Source organism: Grus americana, chromosome 12 (genome assembly GCF_028858705.1).
Source record: "Grus americana isolate bGruAme1 chromosome 12, bGruAme1.mat, whole genome shotgun sequence".
NCBI lineage: Eukaryota > Metazoa > Chordata > Aves > Gruiformes > Gruidae > Grus > Grus americana.
Genome location: NC_072863.1, coordinates 8,784,284 through 8,807,390, shown reverse-complemented (window position 1 = coordinate 8,807,390; position 23,107 = coordinate 8,784,284). Strand labels below are relative to the sequence as shown.

Sequence of the window (23,107 nt, the reverse complement as noted above, 5' to 3'; positions counted from 1 at the left end):
CTCCGGGGCAGCGGTGCCGCCAGGGCTGAGGGCGGCTCTCCGCACCTCCGAGGAGGCGGCTGCCGGCGGGGCCACCCCATCCCCATCCTTCTCCCTGTCGCCAGCCCCCGCGCCGGGACGCGACCGGTACAGGCCTCTAGCCGCTAGAGAAGGTGGCGGCTCCGCGGCCATGTTGAGGGCGGGGAGCGCGGAGGCGGTGCCGGGGCCGCTGCGGGGCGCGGCGTCTCACTACTCCTCGCCGCCCGCCACCTCCGCTGCTCCTCCTCGCCTCCCGCAGCCGCCGCCGGCGGGCCGCCCCGCTCCATGGCGACCCCCAGCCCCTGCATCGTGGTGAGTGCGGCCCCCGGCGCCGCCGCGGCCTCCCCCCCGCGGGGAAGGCTGCCCACTGCCGCCGCGCCGGGCCGGGCCGGGGGCTGCCAGGCGCCTGAGGGGATGTCTGCCGCCTTGCCGCCGCCGCCGGCTGAGGGGAGGGGGGGGCCGTCCTCCAAAATCTGGTGGTGATCTGTGACGGAGCGGGGCGGGGGTGTGTGGCGTCCCTCGTGTCCCTCAGCAGCGGCGGCACCCGCCGCCCCGCGGAGTCACCTTGAGGGGAGCCTCGGCCTCCCGGCGCCGGGCCCGGGGCTCCCTCCCTTGCCCCCCGGGCGAGGCGCTTTCGCTTTCCCATCCCCGAGCGGGGCCAGGGCCGGGGTCGCGGTGCCCCTTCCCGCCGCCGGGCAGCGCGGGGGTGGGTTCGCGGCCACGGGTGGCGTCTCGGGAGGATTTAAACGCGGAGGACGGCGAGGAGAGCGCGCGTTGTCGCCTCAGAAATGAAGGTGAAACAACTTCCAGCAGATCGGAGCCCTTCCTATTCCTAGCAACTTCCTATTCCTGTTGCTTTTCGTAGCGTGCTGGGGGGGAGGGGGCACTGGCTTGTTAGCGAGAGCCGAGAGTGTGGAGTAAGTCGCTTAAATGTTTAAGTTAGGATTTATTTTTGGAGGAAGAGCACTCGAGGGATATTTTTTTGGCATCATTGCTGTATCTGCTAAGGCTCTTACGCATTCATTTGTATTATTTTTTTAAAGCCAGTGCCGGGTGCTCGTGAAATACATGTGGTGTCTTATGGCTGAGAGCTGTGCCGGCGGCAAGGTTGCGACTGTAAATCCCTGCAGTCGATAAAAAACGTGATGAAATCTGTAGGAAGGGTCCATTCCCTACCAAATGCAGAAAGGAAGGTTTAGTAGACATGCTAGATACAACCATGGGTCTGAACCACATGGTTCATACCATGCGTTTTGGGAGGGAGCTGTCTTACTACTTAAAATAACAACCCGCTCTGGATTGCGGGGACCCTGATCAGGGACTGGATGTGTAGGTAGCTCGTACAGGGTCTGGTTTGGATGGGAGGGTGAAATACTCATGAAATTCCCCATGTGAAATACTCATTAGGGGTTACACAACAAAAAAACCCCTATGTAAACAATTGGCTGTTTGCAGGCCAGGTAAGTGCTTCCTTGGGCACCAAAATAAGATTGTGTCCTGCAAGGGCAGCGGTAGTCAAAACGGATATTTAAAATGTCTGCCCTGGTGAACTGTCAATAATAAGCTTTGGTTTTCCCTCTGAAATTCTTAACTTCATTTTACATGTAATAGTGTTCAGCTGCATAACCTGAGAATGAAGTAATTTAAAAACATATTGTCATTTTTTACTTGCAGCAGGGTTAAGGCTCAGGGAATGCTATTCCTGATGCTGTTGTGACAGTATGCCCCGAACCTCAGCAGTGTTTGGTATAATTATATACATATGCTAATCCCTTGTCCTAATTAATATACACTTGCTAATATAACAGGCTGTTTCATACGAGGAATTTGCCTGTGTGGAACAGGTTGCTGAAGTAGAGCTTTCATTTCAGATTCTGAAAGATCTTGAACCTCCAGGGTTTGCAGATGATGGTCTGAGAAGGCTTGCTTCACAGCAGCGTAACTTGTCATGCTCATCTGGCTGTCTTGTCTTGTCCTGAAAACTGGCTCGTGTGTTTTGTTCTGATTTGGTGTTGTGGAGATTTGGAAGATGGCCGCATCAAAAACTCTGCTTGCTTAATTGCAAATGTTGTTAGGACTTAATTTCTTCCCCATGTTGTATTGCACAACAGCTCTTGTGAACTCTACGCACTTTACGCTGTGTTCAGTGTGACTAATGTTTTTATAGAGAGGAAAAGTAAGGTGATCCTGATGAGTGTAATGGGTTTGATAGTTTACTGAATAAAGCAAAGGACTTGCAGTTTCTCACCACAGACTTTCTATAAGGCTTTGTAGAAATCTCACTTTATTTCCTTTTCAGATTGGTGATGATGAACAAGGTTACGACCTGGACTTGTTCTGCATACCCAAACATTATGCAGATGATTTGGAAAAAGTCTATATTCCTCATGGGCTCATCATGGACAGGTTGGTTTGACTTCAGACAGTACACTGCTCCAGCTGATTCCATGCTGCTGGAATAAACAGTCTTCCAGTGATAGTTTTGCTGCCTGGTGACTGTCTAAATAGATTACATTTAATAAGAGATGAAGAAGTACAAGTGCTAATTAACTCTTTCTTGTTTGGCTTCTAAGAGTTTGTACATTTGCAGTTATGCTATTGTTTGGAAATTTGTCATAATTCACCAGCAAAATTTTGTAGTACGTAGCAATTTCCAACTTTCTTTCCAGAGTTTCTTTGATGTTAACCTTCTTAAAACCTAATTAGAAAACATTATTTGTGCCAGTTCAGTCTAAAAACAATTATAGTCTCTTGAATTTCCTTAGGATATTAATAAAAGTAAATTATTAATCACATCATTTTAGACTTTCTCATGTTTGTAGGGTAGATAAGTAATATCCAACTTTATCCTACCTTCTGGGAAAGACATTAGTATCTGCAAATATCAGTCTGTCACTTTTGTGGTTGCTGAAATCTGTGATGTGCTGTGGAAGTTTTATCTGGTGTGATCAGAAATTGGTGCATAAGCCTATTTTTGTTTTACTTTGATAATTGCTAATTCCCTTTAAGAGAATGAACAACAAATTCAGTGAAGTAGTTGTTGGAGAGACACAACCATTTAAAAGTGGTGCTGGGTGGATCTTCCTGGAGGTCTTGTGAATAGGAATGCATGTGGATTTTATGTGGTCCTGTTTGATAAGACATAATAAATGTTCCTATCATTTTTTTTTTAAATACTGTAAAAACTTTACACTGGAAGTCCATATAGAGGAAAAAATTGGCCAAAGTACATGTCATCAAGTAATTGACGTAGAGTTTATAATGGTAGGCTTTCTCTGAGAAACCTGCTGTCAGCTGGCACACGCTAAATACATACCATGCTTTGTAAAATAACTTACAACATAAATTTAGAAACAATGATTGCAGAAAAACAGTGCAGTGGTCTCTTGCTCTGCTTTGTTGGTATTGTATGTTGCAGTTGGGACAAATTTCTGGCATTCTAACTTGGCAAATAAACTTAAACTCTTTAGTTTACAATTTGGGAATTTTCTTGCTCTTCAGTTAGTGAGGGCTACTGCCTTTTGGGTTGTGTTAGCTTACGTTGCTCTTTGCATAGAAGCCAAAGCTATCTTTGGAAGGAGAAAACACACTTTCATGTCCCATATCTGACAGTGAAACAGCTTCAGGGTGTTAAGATTTGCTTTGGCTGAGTGTGACGTATGAAAACAAAGGCATTTGGTAGTGCTACTGTTAGATTAACCTTGAAAAGCAAAACTTTGTTTACCAATGACGTGTAAAAGTGACTGAAGTGGTAGGCAAATATTTCCAAGCAAAATGTGTTTCCAGGTTTGATGCATGTATTTGCTGCTGTTAGTGATATAAAATGCTGCTGCTATAGTAAGCAAATGAAATGTATTATGACAGCTAACTCTTTCTTGATTTTGTATAGGACAGAGAGACTGGCACGAGAAATTATGAAGGGCATGGGAGGACACCACATTGTAGCACTCTGTGTACTCAAGGGTGGCTATAAATTTTTTGCTGATTTGTTAGACTACATCAAAGCACTGAACAGAAACAGTGACAAATCAATCCCCATGACTGTCGACTTTATTAGGTTGAAGAGTTATTGTGTAAGTATCTCTGCAGTACTGTGCAATTTTTATATAAATTTGACTAACTTCCAATTATTAACAGAGATGGTTTAATATTGTTATTGCCAGAATGTGCTAATATTAAGCAAATAATTAAGGGAAAGCTAACTTACTCTTTCTCTACCTTATTATATAACCTGTTTTCTTTTAGACCTTGATATCTCTGCAGCCCGGTGAAATCCTTATGCAGAGCACAGAGACCCTTTCCATGTCCTTTACTTGTTAAACAATTTCCTCTCTGCCCACCACCCCATCTCTAAATCTGTGGCTCTAGAATAATACAGAGGATTCTCCTGCAACAAAAAATTCATTTTAGGAATTTTTATGTGGGTTAGACATCATTCATTGGATAGGAAGACCTGACAGCTGCAAAAATGGTTATTCCCGAGTTACCTACCTCATCTTTTGTTTGGCTCAACCAAACAATGAACAAAATTAGTTGTGTTTGGCCTTGAGGAAATAGTAGATTCATAAACCTAGATTTATGATTAGCAGCTACTGAATATGGCTCTACCTTTTCAAGACTAGGCATAGGTTGCTTTGGGTTTACATTTTTGGAAAATAATTTATTTTCATTCTGAACACAAGGATTTAACTTTATAGGGAAATTGAACATTCTGTGACATGAGGTAATATGTAAGTTTTATGGAAGGAAGCACGAGGTTATGTTGTGCAGGTCAAAGGAAGAAGCAGATGTACGTTAGTACTGTATGCTTCCTGACTTACTGACAGCCTATTCTTGCGTTTTCAGGATGGTATTTATGATTCGTTCCATAAGACCATCTGTAGCATGGAAATAATTACATTTTTTGGTTTCAGTTTAGAGTGTTTGAATAAATTGTTTCGTCAGGTTATGCTGTTAGTTCTGTCTCAGCAACTTTGCATTCAAGTCAGCAGTATAGGCTGCTTGTCACAGTTGTGGACGAGTGCCTGTTCCAGTAGAAAAAAAAAATAGCTTACTAAATTGGAAACTTAACTTCATTCTTCATTTCATTAAACTGCAAAACCAGAGATGGACTTATTTGCAAACTTAGTTTGGACTGTCAAAGAACTTCATAAATTTATGATTTCTGTTGAGCGATCTCTTATCATTTCACGGTAAAGCCCAGAACTACGTGGGTCTTTGGTCAAGTCTGTTTGCAGGGCGAGCAGCCCTGGCTGCCCGAGGCACACACATGGCTGGCTGTCCAGGGGTTACTTGGAAACCACGTTTGCTGAACGCAAGGCAGTCATTTAGCTGTGCTCTTTAATGAGAAGGCAAGGCTGGGCAGAAAGATCCGTGCCAGCCTTTGGTTCTATCTGACAAGGCACTCTGTGCTCGTGCACCTCATTTAAATCAGCGAGCAAGAGCTGTTTGACACCCTTTCCTTCTGCTCCCCCAAAAGATTCAGGTTCCTGCCACCGGTCCATGTAACCACTAAGTCACCACATGCCCATATAGTCTGCCTGTGAAAGTCACAACCAAAATCTGAATGTCTCTATTGCAGGACAGTATGTTAAAGAATAGGAAATTATGACTCTTGCCTTTTTTTTTTTTGGTGACAAAATTGTGTATCTTCTGTTTTCTTCAAGGAACACTTCAAATAACTAACTTGGCCTGTTTAAAAAACAATATAAAGACTACACCCTTCCACTCTTTCCACTTTCTGACTAACTTGGAAAAAATCATAGAATCATAGAATGGTTTGGGTTGGAAGGGACCTTAAAGATCAACTAGTTCCAACCCCCCTGCCATGGGCAGGACACCCTCCACTAGACCACGTTGCCCAAAGCCCCATCCAATCTGGTCTTAAACACTTCCAGGGATGGGGCATCCACAGCTTCTCTGGGCAACCTGTGCCAGTGCCTCACCACTCTAACAGTAAAGAATTTCTTTCTAACATCTAATCTAAATCGACCCTCCTTCAGCTTTAAACCCATTGCCCCTTGTCCTGTCACTACACTCCCTGATAAACAGTCCCTCCCCATCTTTCCTGTAGGCCTTTTTAGGTACTGGAAGGCCGCAATTAGATCTCCCTGGAGCCTTCTCTTCTCCAGGCTGAACAACCCCAACTCTCTCAGCCTGTCCTCATAGCAGAGGTGCTCCATCCCTCCAATCAGCTTTGTGGCCTCCTCTGGACTCTCTCCAACAGCTCCATGTGTCTCTTGTACTGGGGCCCCCAGAGCTGGACGCAGTACTCCAGGTGGGGTCTCACAAGAGCGGAGTCGAGGGGCAGGATCACCTCCCTCGACCTGCTGGTCACGCTTCTTTTGATGCAGCCCAGGACACGGTTGGCTTTCTGGGCTGCAAGTGCACGCTGCCAGCTCATGTTGAGCTTCTCATCAATCAATACCCCCAAGTCCTTCTCCTCGGGGCTGCTTTCAATCCATTCCTCACCCAGCCTGTAGTTGTGCTTGGGATTGCGCCGACCCACGTGCAGGACCTTGCACTTGGCCTTGTTGAACTTCATGCGGTTTGCACGGGCCCATCTCTCAAGCCTGTCAAGGTCCCTCTGGATGGCATCCCTTCCCTCCAGCGTGTCAACCACACCACACAGCTTGGTGTCGTTGGCACACTTGCTGAGGGTGCACTCGATCCCATTGTCCATGTTGCCGACAAAGATGTTGAACAGTGCCGGTCCCAGTACCGACCCCTGAGGAATGCCACTCGTCACTGTTTTCCACTTGGACATTGAGCCGTTGACCACAACTCTTTGAGTGTGACCATCCAGCCAATTCCTTATCCACTGAGCGGTCCATCCATCAAATCCATGTCTTTCCATTTTAGAGACAAGGATGTCATGCGGGACAGTGTCAAATGCCTTGCACAAGTCCAGGTAGATGATGTCAGTTGCCCTTCCCTTATCCACCAACACTGTAATGCCATCATAGAAGGCAACAAAATTTGTCAGGCACGATTTGCCCTTAGTGAAGCCATGTTGGCTGTCACCAATCCACCTCCTTATTTTCCACGTGCCTGAGCATAGTCTCCAGGAGGGTCTGCTCCATAAATCTGGCCAGGCACAGAGGTGAGACTGACTGGCCTGTAGTTCCCCGAGGCTTCCTTTTTTCCCTTCTTAAAAATGGGGGTTATGTTTCCCCTTTTCCAGTCAGTGGGAACTTCATAGGACTGCCGGGACTTCTCAAATATGGAGAGTGGCTTGGCCACTTCATCCGCCAGTTCCCTCAAGACCTGCGGATGCATCTCGTCAGGTCCCATGGACTTGTGCACCTTCAGGTTCCTTAGATATTCTCGAACCTGATCTTCTCCTACAGTGGGCGGTTCTGCATTCTCCCAGTCCCTGCCTTCCGCAACCTGGGCAGTGTGGCTCAAGCACTTGCCAGTGAAGACTGAGGCAAAGAAGTCGTTGAGTACCTCAGCCTTCTCCATATCCTGGGTAACAAGGTCGCCTGTTTCATTCCAGAGGGGACCCACATTTTCCCTCGTCCTCCTTTTATCACTGACATACCTATAGAAGCTTCTCTTGTTGTCCTTGACATCCCTGGCCAGACTAATTTCTATCAGGGCTTTGGCTTTCCTAACGTGATCCCTGGCTGCTCGGACAGTTTCTCTGAATTTCTCCCAGGCCACCTGCCCTTGCTAATATTGGAGAAATGGTTTGAAACACCTGAAAAACACCCTCTGTTAAAAAGCAAGGCTGCCTTATTAGACGCATGTTTTATTTGCTCATACTGGTGTGTTAGGCATGCTTTGGTTCATTTCTTTACTACAGCTGCTTTTGTTTATTACTCCCCAGAACTAAAGTGCCTTGATATTAATAGGGGAGTGAGCAGCAAAGTAAGTTTTATGGAAATGAAAAGCCTGTTTTTGTAGTAAAAAGGAGTAGCCAAAGAGAAAAGCAGAGAAATTTAGACAGCTGTCTAAGCAGAATGTTTTCCTTGAGATGTTGGCTTCAGGATTTTTGGTTTTGTCAGCCAATTCTATAAAAGAATGTTTTTGTGTTCCAGGTGAGTGAGGAGCTCCTGTTACCTGATGCCTCCACTACAGTATTTACGAACGTTTAATTTCTGTGGACTCTCTTAGGTGGTTATTAATATCCAGACTTATGTCCTTTAGATTGTATAGCTTGATAGACTGGATAATATTGTCCTAACATGAACATGTATGTAACAGACTGATGAGGTCTTCCATCATTAATAGTGTCAGAATGATAAATCTGCTCTGTAGTTTTTATCTGCCCTTTACTAGATGGAGAGATCTGTGGTGTTAGTGATGTGAAAACCATCGTAAACTGTAATGGACAGTTGAAAGTGGAGCTAGCTCTCTTGTCACTGTCTTTGGATGCAATCATTAGATCATGCTGCTTGCCATTACAGACTGGGGAAAAGATGTTAAAAATACCCTGGTCGCATAAACAAAGCAGCTGAACTTGTGTAATGGTTCTGAAATTGATGCAATTGAGGTTCTATTCTTATTTCAAACTGATCATTTAATATTTACAAGCATATAAGGGTTTTTGTGGTTGCAATGCAAAGTTCATACCGTTCTGCACCCAAAAATAATTCTCTAAGAATACTGACATGATCAAGCTGTGATTAAACTTTGCTTGTAACTCCAGCTTTCCGAGTCCTTACAGATGAATTTTAATGATCTGGCAAGCTGTTAAGAAATGGAAAGATGGTTTTTGTGAACAGACCCAGATCTCAGTATTCTTGACAAACAGTTTACTTTTGTTTGTGCTACAAGAAGGATGGTGAAAAGCCATTCTCCTGCATTTAAACTTGGAAATGAGCAAACCTTGCTTATGTAGTCACAAGAGCAGCCAAAAGACAATGGATGTGTTGCACTGTAACTTGGGAAAATAGGGATTTTTGGTAAAATCTGGTTAGGCTGGTCAGGGCAGTACTCTGAAAGATCTCTGTTAACTGACCCTTATAGCAAATACTGTAAGGAATTTAAAATGCCTTTTTAAAAAGTGATCTTGGAGTCACTTGAGTCAGGAGTTACAATCTTGTAAAGCATTATGATTTTCCAGCAGTGACAACGGGAAGGCAGTGAAAACAGATCTGAACAATAAAACTCTTATGTGTTAAACCACAAAGCATTAAAGTCTTACCAGTACTGAAATCAGAAATAATGCTCCTGAAGACAATTAAAACATTGCTTAATTATTAAACAGAGTTCTTTCCAATGGAAATCTGGTCACAACCAGTGTCGGAAATTCTTTAACTGTTTTTTATCCTTTAATTGCTCAGGAACTCAGTACCTGCATAGGAATGCAGGTTTATATGCCAATGAAGATTTATGTTTTGTGTTAAAAAGTGTAGCAATTTGTATGGTTTTTGGTGGGAAGGAGCAGGAAAGTTTCTGTAGGTTAGATTGTTTTTTCTCTGCTGATCATCATACTTTAATATGCACAGTCCAAAGGTTTACAGTAACCTATGGTTTTGTGGTGGTCTTGTTTGAGTATAGTGTGTTGCTTGTAGGCAAACAGATCATCAGGAACCTATTCTTACGCATATACTGAGGAGTATGAGTCAGTCATCTATGCAAGTAATTTTAATGGAACAAATACTGTAACATCTTTCTCTATTGTTGTTTTGTAAGGAATGATGGTTTTCTTACATCCTTTCATGGAAGGAGAATGAAATCCTTATTAGTGTAGGAATAGATAAGAGAGAATCCTGTAACATAAACAAGGAAAAGCTTAAAGAAGCTGTAATTTGAGATAATTTTAAGATAGGATGAACACAGGAAATGTCCTTTAGCTTTATGAATACAGTGCTTAACTAATGACATTTTTGTGGTTGATCTAGCTAGTATCTCAGGCATTCAGTAGCAGTGTGTATATCTACTGGGTCAGCCAGCAATCATTTCGGACATCTTTGGTTTTGGACTTTTTCATCACAGTGACATTGATGCTGTTTGGTTATTGTTTGCACTGAAACAGTTGATTATTTATCAAAAATAAATGTTCCTTATAGTAATGAAGCATGGCACTTCACTGTAATTTTGGAGTGGTATAACTCAAACTAATGTTTTCTTTAAAACACATGGGGTAAAACTGAAAAGATACTTTTTCTAATAACTGATTTGTTTGGTATGGGTTTTTTAATTGTGTGTCCTAGGAGTCATAAAAGGAAGATATCTGTTAGTCTTACCATCTGCTTTTACATGCCTAGAGCTGTTAGCACTTTATCTTAGACTGTTGACACCACTGTCGAAGGGATTTTAATACATTTTCTCTTTACTATAATCCCATGGTTACTTATTGAGTACTTGGTGTGTGCCTCTTTAAATTATTTGTTTCCCCCTTTTTTTGATAATATACTTAGTTTTTGCCTGTGATTCATAGGGCATGAATATCTGTCTTCACGTGGCTGTAAAAACAGGAAGCTGTACATGGCCGTCTCTGTTCCCATGTGGTCCCCTCTCTACTGCATCTGTGATTTCTGGGTTTTGAGAAGGAGCTGCTGTTTTGCTGCGTGTCTGCATAGTTGTGCAGCATGCTTGGGCTTCAAGGTGTAGCAGCAAAATGCTACCATTTTTCTAAAAGCAAGATGTGTGTTAAGGAGCTATGAGAATAAAGTGTGCTAAGCAATATTAACCTTCAACTGAAATGATTAAATTGTAGGATAATGTCATCATGTGTAAGTAGCACAATAATAAGCATATCACATCTAATATGAACTGTGAGAGACTGTCAAGGTCTAAAGTCAGTTGAATGACTTCAAACAAGCTGCAAAGATCTGTGAAACACTCCTAGCAGCTGTTTTTAACTTTTTTATGTAACAGTTCATTTACATTTGTATCAAAGTTGAGTTTTACTGAAATAAAATGCTATGTTGTAGTGATGGTATACCTATGTTGCTGTTCAATTACTATAAGAAGTTATTTGATGGTTACTAATATTTGTTGTAAACTAGGCAAACATAAGCTTTTGTAGCTATTATTGTAGCTTGTATTTCTAAATATTAATTTGTGCCTTGTTTGCTGACTATTCTTGTTACTGTTACAATTGCTCATTCTTATTCAAAGAGTAAGGCTTTCTAAAGCTTTAAAGTTTAAAATGGAAATTGCCAGCTATATAGCAGCATGCAGCTTGGAAAATGAAGTGCATTTAGTCTTATTTCCATATCTGTAGGGAATGCATAGCAAATCATATCTTTTTAGATATATGTGTAATGGTCACAGATGAGAGATGGTGCCTGGGTTTATGCAGATCTCTTGTTAAACAATCTTTAATCTGAAATACCATCTTTGAATTTGATCACTTGTAATTTCTTAGTTAATAGAGAGACACCGTTAGTGCTGTGTTTCCGAAAGCATTAACATTCACTGGTTATGTACTTTGTGGTTTTGATATTTACTGGACGAAAAATTACTTTAATTCTGGTTATGCTAATGCTTGCCCTTCTCTTTCTTATTAGAATGATCAGTCAACTGGAGATATAAAAGTCATTGGTGGGGATGACCTCTCAACCTTGACTGGAAAGGTATGGCTCTTTGTATGTTTAAAAACAAACAAACCAAACCACTAAAAAACCCAAATACTTGTATTTAGTTTTAGGGTTGCTCTTTTAATGTGTGAAGATTGTAGAGTTTGTTAAAAAAATGAAAGCAGAAGAGTTTTAGTTTTAAATATTTGCCACTGTATACTCGGAGAGCGGATAGGCCCCACCAAAACCATCAGTTTAGTCTGAACTTAACAAAAAAACACCCCTTATTTACCATCTTCTGTATCAACAAGTTTCAGGGGATTTGTTTTACTGCAGTGCCTGCGAAGGATAATCTTGTGTGAGTTGTTGTCTACAAACTACCTTTCCAAGAGATTGGCATTATTTATTTGCTGTATTGGTGTTTCACTGAAGTAGTGATGGAAATTCATACTGTCGAGTGGTGTAATGTGCAGCCCGGGTTAGGAGCAGAGGTTCCCGTTACAGGCAGTGAAGGGAGAAGGAAATGGGAGAATGTAAATTGGGAATCTGCTTTTCTCAAGTGACTCCGTGGAGATCGTTGAGCCACATGTCTGGGGTTAAAGCATCAGTGCCTCTTGCTCTGTCAGAGCACATTACTTTCCCCTTCTCCTTACATATATGTGATCTTTAAGGGACATATGTCACAGTTCACTATACATAGGTATGACAGAATTGTACATGTCTCGATAGTATGACACTCTTGGCTTTAGAAGAATACAAATTGTGTAGGCTCTGTTGTGATCTCTTTTGCATATATCTGGAATTCTCAAAGTCTAAATAATTTAAAGACCACTTTGTACTCAGCATGAGACGTTGAGGAGAATCTCATTGCTGGCTAATTGTTATTAGAGCATCAGAAACGTTAACTACATAGAATTCACTGTTATGTGTGTAAACATACATAAATGGTGATACAAATATTTAACTGCAATTAAAACTAATAAGTTTTAGAGATTTATATATATAAGAAATTACATATTGTTTAGATATTAATGCATTTTTCGTTCTTTTTTTTTTTCTTCCCACCAGAATGTTTTGATTGTAGAAGTAAGTATTACATTTCACTTCGAAGTTCTAATGTGTGACTGCTAAAAGAGTTCTAACAGAAGTTGTTCTTAAGCCATAAAACCTACAATTTCTGATTTCAAGGCTTCCAGCTTCTGATTCCAGGTCTGAATTTTGCAAGTGGGCTCTGAATTTAAAATATGTGTTTTGAATTCTCAAATTCCATTCAGCTGCCAAATTTGACAAGGAAAATATCCATGTCAAATTGTTTGCATTTGCTTTCAGTTTTCTGTGATTCTGTAAATTCTAAAATGTCTTTTTTATTATTTTATTTTTATTTAATTATAATTTTATTTTATATTATTTTTAAATTTTAAAAAGTGCCCTGAACAAAGTGATATTAAGCATATTATTGTTTGGGGTTTATAACAGCAAGTTAGGAAATTAAACTGCAGGGGTAGAGAGAGGTTCCTAGTAGGAATATCCTAAAATACGTGAAAAACAGATCTAAACCCAATGTCCCTGTGTGTAATTTGTTTAGAGAATAGTGACATGGAGAACACCAGTTCCTAATTAGCGTTTTGCAATTGCTGAATTCCCATTTCTCAGTCTTGTCCTGATTCTTTGGATGCCACCAGGTACGGTACAACTCAGTTTGATTTCCTGTTAGGTACTGTTGCTTAATTGTTGCTTTCATGCTTCTTTCTTGTGGGACAGTGTTGCTTATGTCACTTTGACGAAGGATGTTTTGAGTAAGATTGCCAGTTTCAGGGTAGGGAGGCAGCAGCAGCAGACAGGAAAAATGGACGTGCAATCTAATAATGTCTTAAGGCTCCAAATAATGGAAATGACTTGTTTGTAAGCAAACAAACAGCTATGGCAACTGATTCAGCAGCCAAAGGGAAGGATGTTTCCTCTCATAAAATGTGTTTTTTATGTATGGTCTTTTTTTTTTTTTTTAATTTGAGGTTATATTACTCCACAGGAAGCACATTCAGTTCCAAAACTCCTACCAAAATAGTATGTATACAGCAGTCATCTGTGTGACCAGTGGTGTCCTTTGAAGTATATTTTGCTTCAGATAGGCAGATGCATTTAATTATGTATCTGCTCCATTTCAGATGAATATATGTCTTTAAAGTCCCAGACAGCTAACTAGGTTAGTTTCTCCTTTGTTCAGTGAATAATCTATCCAGTGACTTGTTTTACATGCTGTCAAATATGAACCCTTTTACTGATCATTGTTTTAACTGTCAAACAATGAAAATGCACGTTTATTGTAGGTTTAATATCTTGTGCACCAGAGCACTAGACTTTTTTATACAGCATCCCTTTTACATGCAAAAAAAAATCCAAACAAAATGGAGATTCACCTCCAATAAACAAATAATCACACAATACAAAATCAGTAATAGGTTTTATTTTTATTTTAAAGTGTGGAAATAGCTACTTCATTTTATTTGCCAACTTCTATTTTTATCTATATATCTGCATGTCTTTCACTTTTCTTGAGTTTATAACCATGATTAAAAGCATAAAGTTGTTAAAGATGGTATTGCTGACAGGTGCTCTGTTGAGTTTTTTGTTTGATTTTTATTCTAATTGGGAGTCATGGGAAAATAACCTGAAACCAGAACATTGCTGCTTCTGTGTTATCTACCTCCTTCATTTCAAATAGACTTGATTTCAGGCCAGGGTAAGGACTGTCTCACTAAAGATTGTGTGATTATTTCAGTCCAAATGAGGAGTCTGTTTCTGATGCTTCAGTTGTAAACCATATATTCTTTTTTTTTTTTTTTTTTTGCTTATATGTGCAGTGGATGGGATTAAAATGGTGTGTCAAAATTCATTGTAGTGTGTTTGAATATAGACTTTAGAAGCAGACCCAGATATTGCCAGTGCAATTTCTTCGGCTGTTTCTTGAATCTGTAATGTAAATTACACTCCTTTTTCTTTAATTGCAATAATGGGTTGTTCTGCCTATTTTTCCCTTGCTACTTTTCTTTCTGTTGTATATATCTGTCTCTGTAACTGAGCTCAACGACAAGACTAATGTTACTCTTATCATAGTGGAATTAAACATTGTTTATCTAATAGGTGCAAGGAGTACTAGCCATAAAATCTCCAGAAGGAGCCAAGAAGGTTGTAGTTCAGTAACTGCTTTCAAAGTCATAGTTACCTACAACAATTAAGAACTATTATTAATGTGTGTGATCACTTTACTGAGCATAGTTGTGTAAGCACAACATGGTGTTACGCGTCACCTGTATTTGATTATGAACAGTATTTTGGCATATTTTCACGCTATTGCATGGTAGAAACTTGAAAATGCTATTCTGACATGTTTAGTATTCTTTCTTACTTGAGATTTTTATTTTCAGGATATAATTGATACTGGTAAAACAATGAAAACGTTGCTGTCTCTACTTAAGCAGTACAATCCAAAGATGGTGAAAGTAGCCAGGTAAATTTTTTAATGATGATTAATTGTGCTGTATTTCACCTGAAGAAGGGGACACAATATATAAAGAGCAAATGGGAGGGAACATTTCTGCAGGAGTCATAGGAGTCATATATGCAATCTGATGGAATTTAGTATTTTTTAAACTCCAAAAGTACTTTTGCTTGTTGTGAGAACATATGTCGGTTAAGGCTGGTGGAAACACTGTTCTTTCCAATCTTATTGCTGGAAGAATTTCAGTGCTTCAGAAAGGAATAGCTTGTGCATGCCAGATACATGTCTTGCTTTATCATGTTATGGTAAGGTTTGGAGGGTTTTACCACTGAAGTCAAAGTTAGGTTTAGAAATATATGGAAGAATTTCAATCTTTGGGGCTTAAAAAAATAACCTCTCAAGTTGGTAGAGGTATTTTCAATACAAATTGAGTTAATAAATGTATAACTTAACTAGAGATGGGGATTAAAAAAAATCAGTGGTTGTCACTTAGGTATATGTAGTATCTATCCAAAAATGTGTGGTTCTGCTCGTGTGATCTTCAGTATTCTGCAGTGGTGTACCTGTGCAATGGGCACCTTTGTATAGTTTGCCTTCTTTAATTGTAGAATTAAATTAGTTTGCACACTGACGTTATTGTTTGTATACTGTGTATAGTGCAGCTGAGCTTTAGAGGTCATTCTGCAAGAATCACCCGGCCATATGCTCTTCCAGGCTTTTCTACTTAGTTACATCTTTAATCAATTAGTTTCAAAACATTTTATAATTAAATAACTTAAAACTAACAAGAAATGTTGAGGATAATATTGTATTATTAACCAATATCAACATTCTTCCTGCTTCTTTTTAAATTGCATCTTTTACGCTGCTATGCTGTGGTTGTGTATTTTACAATAAAAGCATAATGATTGCTGGGGATTAGAGATAAAGCAGAGCTGTGTGTAATATCTAATCAGTTGTGTTACCATAACAATGTCAAAGCAGTTGTTAGATATATGAGAACAGCTCTTCTTGCTGATAATCTGGAGGTGACCTGCTGAAGGTGAGGTTGTTGAGGATTTCTCCCTGGCCAGATTAAGTGTGCCAAATTTTAAATATTTGTCACTGCAGTGTACATCACAAACATAATATAGTATGAGCAAAGTCCAGTTTCCTATTGTTTAAACCTGTTGCAGTAATTTGTGTCTGCCAAAGACTTGAGCAGGTAAACATGATCATTCTAGGTAGTCTTAAGTGTAATGTTCTTAGTTACTTTGCTTGCTTTTTTTTTGCTTTTTTCTTTCTTTCTCTCTGACAAGCGGTTGTTGCAGGGAGATGTGACTTAATGCTAAAATGATTTTGGGGCTTCTTTGATCAAATCCTACACTAATTCTCGAAAATTAGGTCTTACAAATAGACGTTTCAGTACCTGTCTAGAATTGAAACTGTGACTCTGCAAATGAAGCCCTAACTTCGGGGTGATCGAAGAGGGAAGGAGGTCTGTGCTTAATGCACAGTTATGCTGACCTCTGTCTTTACATTCAGCCATTGACCACTTTTTCTTTTCCTCCCAAAGTCTCTGTATGGCAAAGACACACAAACGTCAGGCCCATGGGGTTGTCTTATAAGAGGCAGAAGTGCTCAACTGAATAATGAGTGAATCAAACTAGCAAGGCATTTCTCTCTACTGCAGTAGCCCCAATCTCCATGCTTTTCACACCTCTGACTCTTAATTCTAGAAAAGTGGAGCTGGTTTGTATCACCTGATCATCAGAACCAATTACATTTTCTTTATGGGGGTAATTAGTACTGCCAGTGAAACACAGTTGAGAACATGTTGTGCAAGTGCAATTGAGGTTGCATTTAAGCAGCTGAACTTTTGCTTCATAATGCTAATGCTTTTGAAAAGAGCTCAGTTGGTCTGCTCAGATCCCAAGTTGTCACCTCTTTACCTGTAAGCTAAATTGCACCTGAAGTTCCTTAACACACATAAAACCCCATTAAGTCACTTTTCACAATGAAAGTCCATCCAGATCAGTATCTCCTGGCCTCTTTCTTGCAGACCTGTTAGTTATCCTTTAGACTGTGAACCATTCATGATTCTAGGAAGTTTTGATTTTGTCATTATGATCAGCTGCACTCGCAAATAAAATAATAATTTAAAATGTGTGTAGTTATACACACTTAGGCCAAATTCAGCTTGTCTGTCATCAAAACGGTCTCATATGTTTGTACCTGGTGCTTTTCCATGTTTCAGTTTTACATTGGTTTTATTTGACAGTTTGTTGGTAAAAAGAACTCCTCGAAGTGTGGGATATCGGCCAGACTGTAAGTGACTCTTTGACAACCATTACTAATTTTTGAAAGTATGTCAGTGTATTCTGTACCCTTTGGTCAAAGTCCAAGAATGTTCCTAATAAGTTTTCACTAATGATTCTTGATAGATTTTTGCTCTTATTTAGGGAATTTAAATATTTGGAATATATTTTCACAGAGTTCATCAGGATTTGGTCTGATCCTTTATTTTCTTAACTTTTGGTAACATTTTACTATATGAAGAGCAAACTTTGATATTTTGGTCCAGGTAACACCCTTTTCATGTGCAAATTCTCCCAGCTTGCATGTAGTCAAACGCTTTGGTCAGCAGAATCTGCTGAATTCACCTTTGACACTTTTGAGAGTGATTTGGGTGTCTAAACCTAGTCACCTCATGCCCTCTAGATGTCCCCAGGAATGTAGGAGGACCACACGGGGTAGCAGGTCTGATAAAAGTTTACAGTGATAAGACGCCTATATTGGCACAAAATGGGTTATGTCTAGGCATCTGAATTACTCCCTTCTTGTCTTCTCCTGTCTGTCCCAAGACCACAAAGAAAGGAATAGCATCCAGAGGAGACAGTGGTACCAGAGTGACGGCTCCTCCTGCCTTGGGAAGGGCTATGTGTTTTAACCCCTTTCCAGAGGCTAAATTCCTGTTAGTCTGGACCATGTACTTTCACTATAGAAGTGGAGTGAATTTAGCAGCAGAATCGCATCTTCTTACTCCTCCTTGCCAAAGCCGTACAATATTCTGGAACTGAAATTTTTCAGTGCCGCAAAAGCTTAATTGAGGTGTTCCCCTCAGTCAAGGATGCCCCTCATTCCTGAGATCTTATTATAGGCTTAGCTGGGTTAAGGGTCTGTCTTGTGAGCATCTTCCAGCAGATGACTTGTTTTGCCATCTGTCCACAGAGACAACCTGTTCAGTGCAGGACATGTGAGCTCTGAAAGAAGAGACAACAAGGCAGTATTGGCTGGGCCTCCATTTTATCCCTGTATTATGAGGCCAAGTAGATGCTAAACATCGCCTTAATTTTTCCAAAAATGCACACAGCCTTTCCTTTGAGTTATATGATTTATCTCCCTGTTTTTCTTATGGGGTCTCATTGTAGCCAGGGAGAGAAAAAACACACAGCTTTCTTGTGCTCAGGAGTCTTTCACAGTAGCATGAGGGGAGATTTGGAAATTTTATATTATTTTATATAATTTTATGGGTTTGGTCCTTTTATAGTGTGTGTGGACAGGTTGGACTGATAATGCTTGACCACCTGCAAACTGTCCTGCCAGAGCTGTTCAATCTGTGGAATAGCTGATGTGCTCTTTTAGGCAGCTTCTCTGGGAGAAGATAAAACCAGTACAACTCAGCAACCCCCCCCCCACCTGCTTCTGAAACCTGCAAGTGACTCCATAAAGAACAGAGTGCCCTTTGCTCTTCCCTGTTCTCTATACCAAGGGATCAGGATCTAAGACATGCTTTAGCAGAGCTGTCCTGCAGTCATAGTGTATTCCTACTATCGGCTCTCTATGTATTTACAAAATTGCAGGAAATTTTCAAGGAATTTTACGTTCTGATAATAGCACCCTGTCTGTAGATTTAAGTGCTTTCATTAATTTCCTGCAGACTGCATGCTACCACCATGCTGCTGCGTGGGAACCAATAAATAAATCTATTTAATTTTGCTTTAGTTGATGAAATAAATCAACAAAGTAAGTTGAAATTTTAAAAAGCTCAAATGTTAATCTGAGGGTACTTGAGTGGAAGAAATAAAGTGAGTTAGGATGGATACATATCTATATAATTCCAGATTGTCTCTGTAAAAAGGTCTAGTGAACTCTAGGAAGTTCTTTTCTAACATACTTATGGTCTTTTTCAGTTGTTGGATTTGAAGTGCCAGACAAATTTGTTGTGGGATACGCCCTAGATTACAATGAATACTTTAGAGATTTGAACGTAAGTAATTTTTCCCGTATGTTTTTGTCCATTTAAAACCAGGGAGGAGGAAGGAGGGGAAATCTCACATCACTCATCCTCTTCTGTAAACCATGCCTCCTGCAAATCTGTTCCGTTGGTGATGGAATGAGAGCAAACCCTAGAGCAGCAGTACAGCATTTTGGAGCTCTTACAAAACTAAAATTTATTTTGCTCCCTACAGAATGGAAGCTATGCATCTCCTGTTAACTTTGAAATTATGTGAAGGTTGTGTGAAGTTTCTTGTCTTACCAGGTGTCTACAACAAATAAATGCATTTGCTGTTATGTAAGAATTAGAGAAGAGAGACCTTGGAAGTTAGAATAAAAAATGATCCCTTTTTAAGTCATTACTTCCTCATTTGAGTCTTGCCAGCCTTATATCAGATGCTGGGTGCGATAATGAGAGGGAGCAGAAAGAAGGCAATATTGAGATTTTTAGACAAAAAAAGGCTTAAGTTCTGCGTAAACAGTATCACAAGATTCTTTCTTACCGAACTGTGTATAGCATGCTCATATTTTTTTCAGAAGCACATTATTGAACACATATGTAAAACATCAGTCTCTCACATTACTTTTCTAACAGGATCTTTTTATTTTATTTTGTTTCAGCATATCTGTGTGATCAGCGAGACGGGGAAGCAGAAGTACAAAGCATGAAAGCATAATTCAAGTGCTATGACAACAGAGCTTTGAAATGTTTTGTTTACCGAGTCCTATCTTTCACAGGCTTCAACTCTGGTACACCAGCTAAAATTGTAGAATGCCCCAGCCCCCCATTGTCATATGCTTACTATAATTTATTGCATGTACAATATAAGATCTCGTCTTGTTCATTTATATTTTAGAAATGTAAACAACTAGTGCAACTCTGCACTCCTTATTTTGATTTGCACTATGACTCTACCGACTATTGCTGCCCCTGGTTGGGTTGTGCTGTTTGTGAGCTCCAGAGTCTAACTCTTGCAGTGGTAAATTGCTTAAACCTCATCAACCCAGAACTGAAATAGTCCAAGTACTGTAAATGTAAAACATTTTATGATAGGGAAGTCTATTAGTAATATTTTTTAAATCTGTAATTTAAGTTTTATATTTTAATGCACAAATGTGATTGTGATTAATGGATAGTTGCACCTTTGGGTGTTATGAAGCATGCGGAGCAGCCAGTTACAGTATCTGTAATCTCCAAGGAGCTCAGTCAGATCTCCTGGAGTTGCCTTATTGCTGTAAAGGAAGTCTGGGTGAAAAATGTCCCTTTTTTGTTTGTTTGTTTGTTTGTTTGTTTGTTTTAAAGGAGATAGAATGACAAAACAATGTTTAAAATCTAGTTTTAGTTGAGCTGCCTGTTTCTGTTAGATTTTTTTTTCTTTAAAACAATATCCATCAGCCAGTGGAATTGCCTTTTAGATTGAAACAATTTTAATATATTTCTGAAAAAGTATTGTAATTTTTACTTTATAAGATCTACAAAACAAAGTACTTTAAATAAAGGCTGTCTCTTTAAAATAAGCCCCATAAATCTATGCCACTCATTCCATATATTGAAGGGCTCTTGAAATTTTCTTCAGTAATATTTTTCATAAGCTTTTCTGACAGTGAAGGCAGACTCTACATTTGTTATCTCTGTGGAGCTTTTGGTTAATATTATCCTATCTACGAGAGAGATGATAAAGTGCTGAGGGAAAATACTGAAACACGTGCATATTCTATAACCAAACTAGATTTCAGAGAAAATGGTTTAAGCACTGCCCTTTGTTCTGTTTTGGCAAAAACGAAGAGTGGAGATTGTATGTTCATTAAACATATACACATGGAAAAAAAACCCCACAACCATTTTGTAAGTAATTTTTTGGGTTTGTTTCTTTAACACCTCTGTTCATGTCAAGTTTAATTCTAAACATGGCAGCCCCTCTCATACCTTGTCCTTGTGTCCTGCTTTTTGGTCCCTTAGCTTATGTGGTTCTTGTACTTCTGCGCATGGATTCTTCCACTGTATGCTCGGATTTAACGCTGCTCAGTGCTTAATACATAACGAAGTTTTTGCCAGCCTGTTTTCACAGATTTTCCTGTGGTTTTTATGTTTGAGTTCTGTTTCTGCACTTTTCCAGGTACTGCACACCATTGTCCATCCGTGGTGTGTTCAGTTACAACTGTAGTAGTTAGCAGCAGACCTAAAATACGAGTAATTTACACAATGTAATATAGATCAAATGACCACAACGTGTAGGAGATCTATTTGTAAATCAAAATTCTCATTAACAAATATCAGAACACTGATCGTGATTATACTATACTTCTGCAATGTTAATGTTCCAAAGTGCTTTTTTTCTAGCTGCACTACAAAGACTGACGGTATTTCTCGATGTCCTGAACAACATTTGTGTATATGCCTTTTCAAGAACCTGTACGGTCCCTGGGATGACTTGTTGCAAAGTATATGATGCATCCTCAAGATGAGGAAACACAAAAGCAACATAGAAAAATCTGAACCCACTTGAGAATTAGTATATCCATTCAAGTTTTCACTAGTTCTGGTTGAACTTAAGGTCTAATCTTAAAAAGTAGTGTTTTCTTCAACCTTAATAGTTCTTACTTCATAATGTGTTTTAAAATGAGTTAATGGCAGCTGGAGATTACACCAGAGAGGTGGCTTAAAAGTACCTACTTACACATGAAAACAATGAGAGTTGATGACGTTCAGTGTCTTTTTTAGGACTGAACCCTTAAACTAGTTTGTCCTGAAATGTTTTCTTGTCTCGGTTAAGACAGTTATTGAAATGCTGTGATTTGGGAAAGGGAGGAGAGGTTGATTTAGTCACAACAAGGGGTTTATCTTCCAAACCGTAGCTGGAGTGGGGAAATGACTGCTCTGGCGGGGACAGGAATTGCAACTCCATGGACACGTATGTGCAGTGTAGCCACAGAAGAGGTTTGGGAAGGTACTCTTGAGCTACACTGATCCCAGGAGCGATGCTACAGGAGCCCAGGTCTGTCTTCTAACAAATCTCGCTTAGTCTGATGGAAAAGGTCAATACTTAAAAAAACCTACTTACTGAATGTTCCCACATGTCAAATGCTGGGGAACAGGCATTCCCCCCCCCCCCCCCTTCACATAAGTGCTTGTCAGATGGAGTTTATCACCTCAGAGCAATTCCTCATTGAAAACCTTTTGTTATTCTCGAAAATTTTTCAGGGAAAAAGTTACCCAGTTTCTCGCCCTTGCTAGAGCCATTCTAACATACTGCAGCCTTTTACAGCACCTGTGCATGCACTACAGATAAATTCTCACTTGGAAAAAGGTTGAAATCACAATAGTTACTTTTTATTCTGTAATTTTGGTTAAAAGACTGGGGTTTTAGTCACACTTTTGCAAGTTAAATGCCAGCTTTATGCAGCGCAGACATACATTGTTAAAACATTATGAAAGCACAGAGAAAATCTTGTATTTGAACATTTATGTGGCATTTGAAATTCATTATAGTTTTATGTTTTATGAATCACAAATGTAACTTGAAAAATAATTTGGAATATTTACAGGCTTTAATATACTGTCTCACCCTGTGACATCTGGCATTTCTGCACATTTTGATAATTCTCGCCTGCCGCAGACCACTGACGCTGCCTGACTTGGTACCGCAAATGTGTAGCTCTGGTTTGGAGTGTTTCTTCTTGCTTTAAATTCACACTGGTCCAAATCTAAAGTGCTTTAGACAGAGCTGGGAGATGTGGTGAAAAGTGTGAACTGAGCTGGCCATTCACTTGGGGGGTGAATCCTGGGTTTGAAAATTGAATTTTTAAGTTGCCTTGTAATTGTATATCCTGGCTAATTAAATAGTGGTGGTGTTTCATT

At 39.9% G+C, this 23,107-nt stretch overlaps 1 protein-coding gene across 2 annotated transcripts; it reads left to right on the top strand.

Moving 5' to 3' along the window:
- HPRT1 (hypoxanthine phosphoribosyltransferase 1) lies at window positions 1–23,107 on the top strand. 2 transcript variants are annotated; one of them, XM_054839124.1, is made up of 9 exons: window positions 1–330; window positions 2,318–2,424; window positions 3,908–4,091; window positions 11,484–11,549; window positions 12,561–12,578; window positions 14,918–15,000; window positions 17,252–17,298; window positions 19,164–19,240; window positions 19,870–23,107. In XM_054839124.1, exons 1-9 carry the CDS (start codon window positions 304–306, stop codon window positions 19,915–19,917), a joined length of 657 nt encoding a protein of 218 aa, XP_054695099.1. In that variant the 5' UTR covers window positions 1–303; the 3' UTR covers window positions 19,918–23,107. The 2 variants fall into 2 exon arrangements, with proteins under 2 accessions (XP_054695099.1, XP_054695100.1); XM_054839125.1 differs by lacking the exon at window positions 1–330 and adding an exon at window positions 558–812.

What these genes read in the sequence shown, in the direction of transcription:
- HPRT1 (XM_054839124.1), top strand. Translation starts at nt 304, where the DNA reads ATGGCGACCCCCAGCCCCTGCATCGTG. An exon ending in CCCCCAGCCCCTGCATCGTG is followed by an intron (nt 331 to 2,317) that starts GTGAGTGCGGCC and finishes TTTCCTTTTCAG; the next exon opens with ATTGGTGATGATGAACAAGG. An exon ending in TTAGGTTGAAGAGTTATTGT is followed by an intron (nt 4,092 to 11,483) that starts GTAAGTATCTCT and finishes CTTTCTTATTAG; the next exon opens with AATGATCAGTCAACTGGAGA.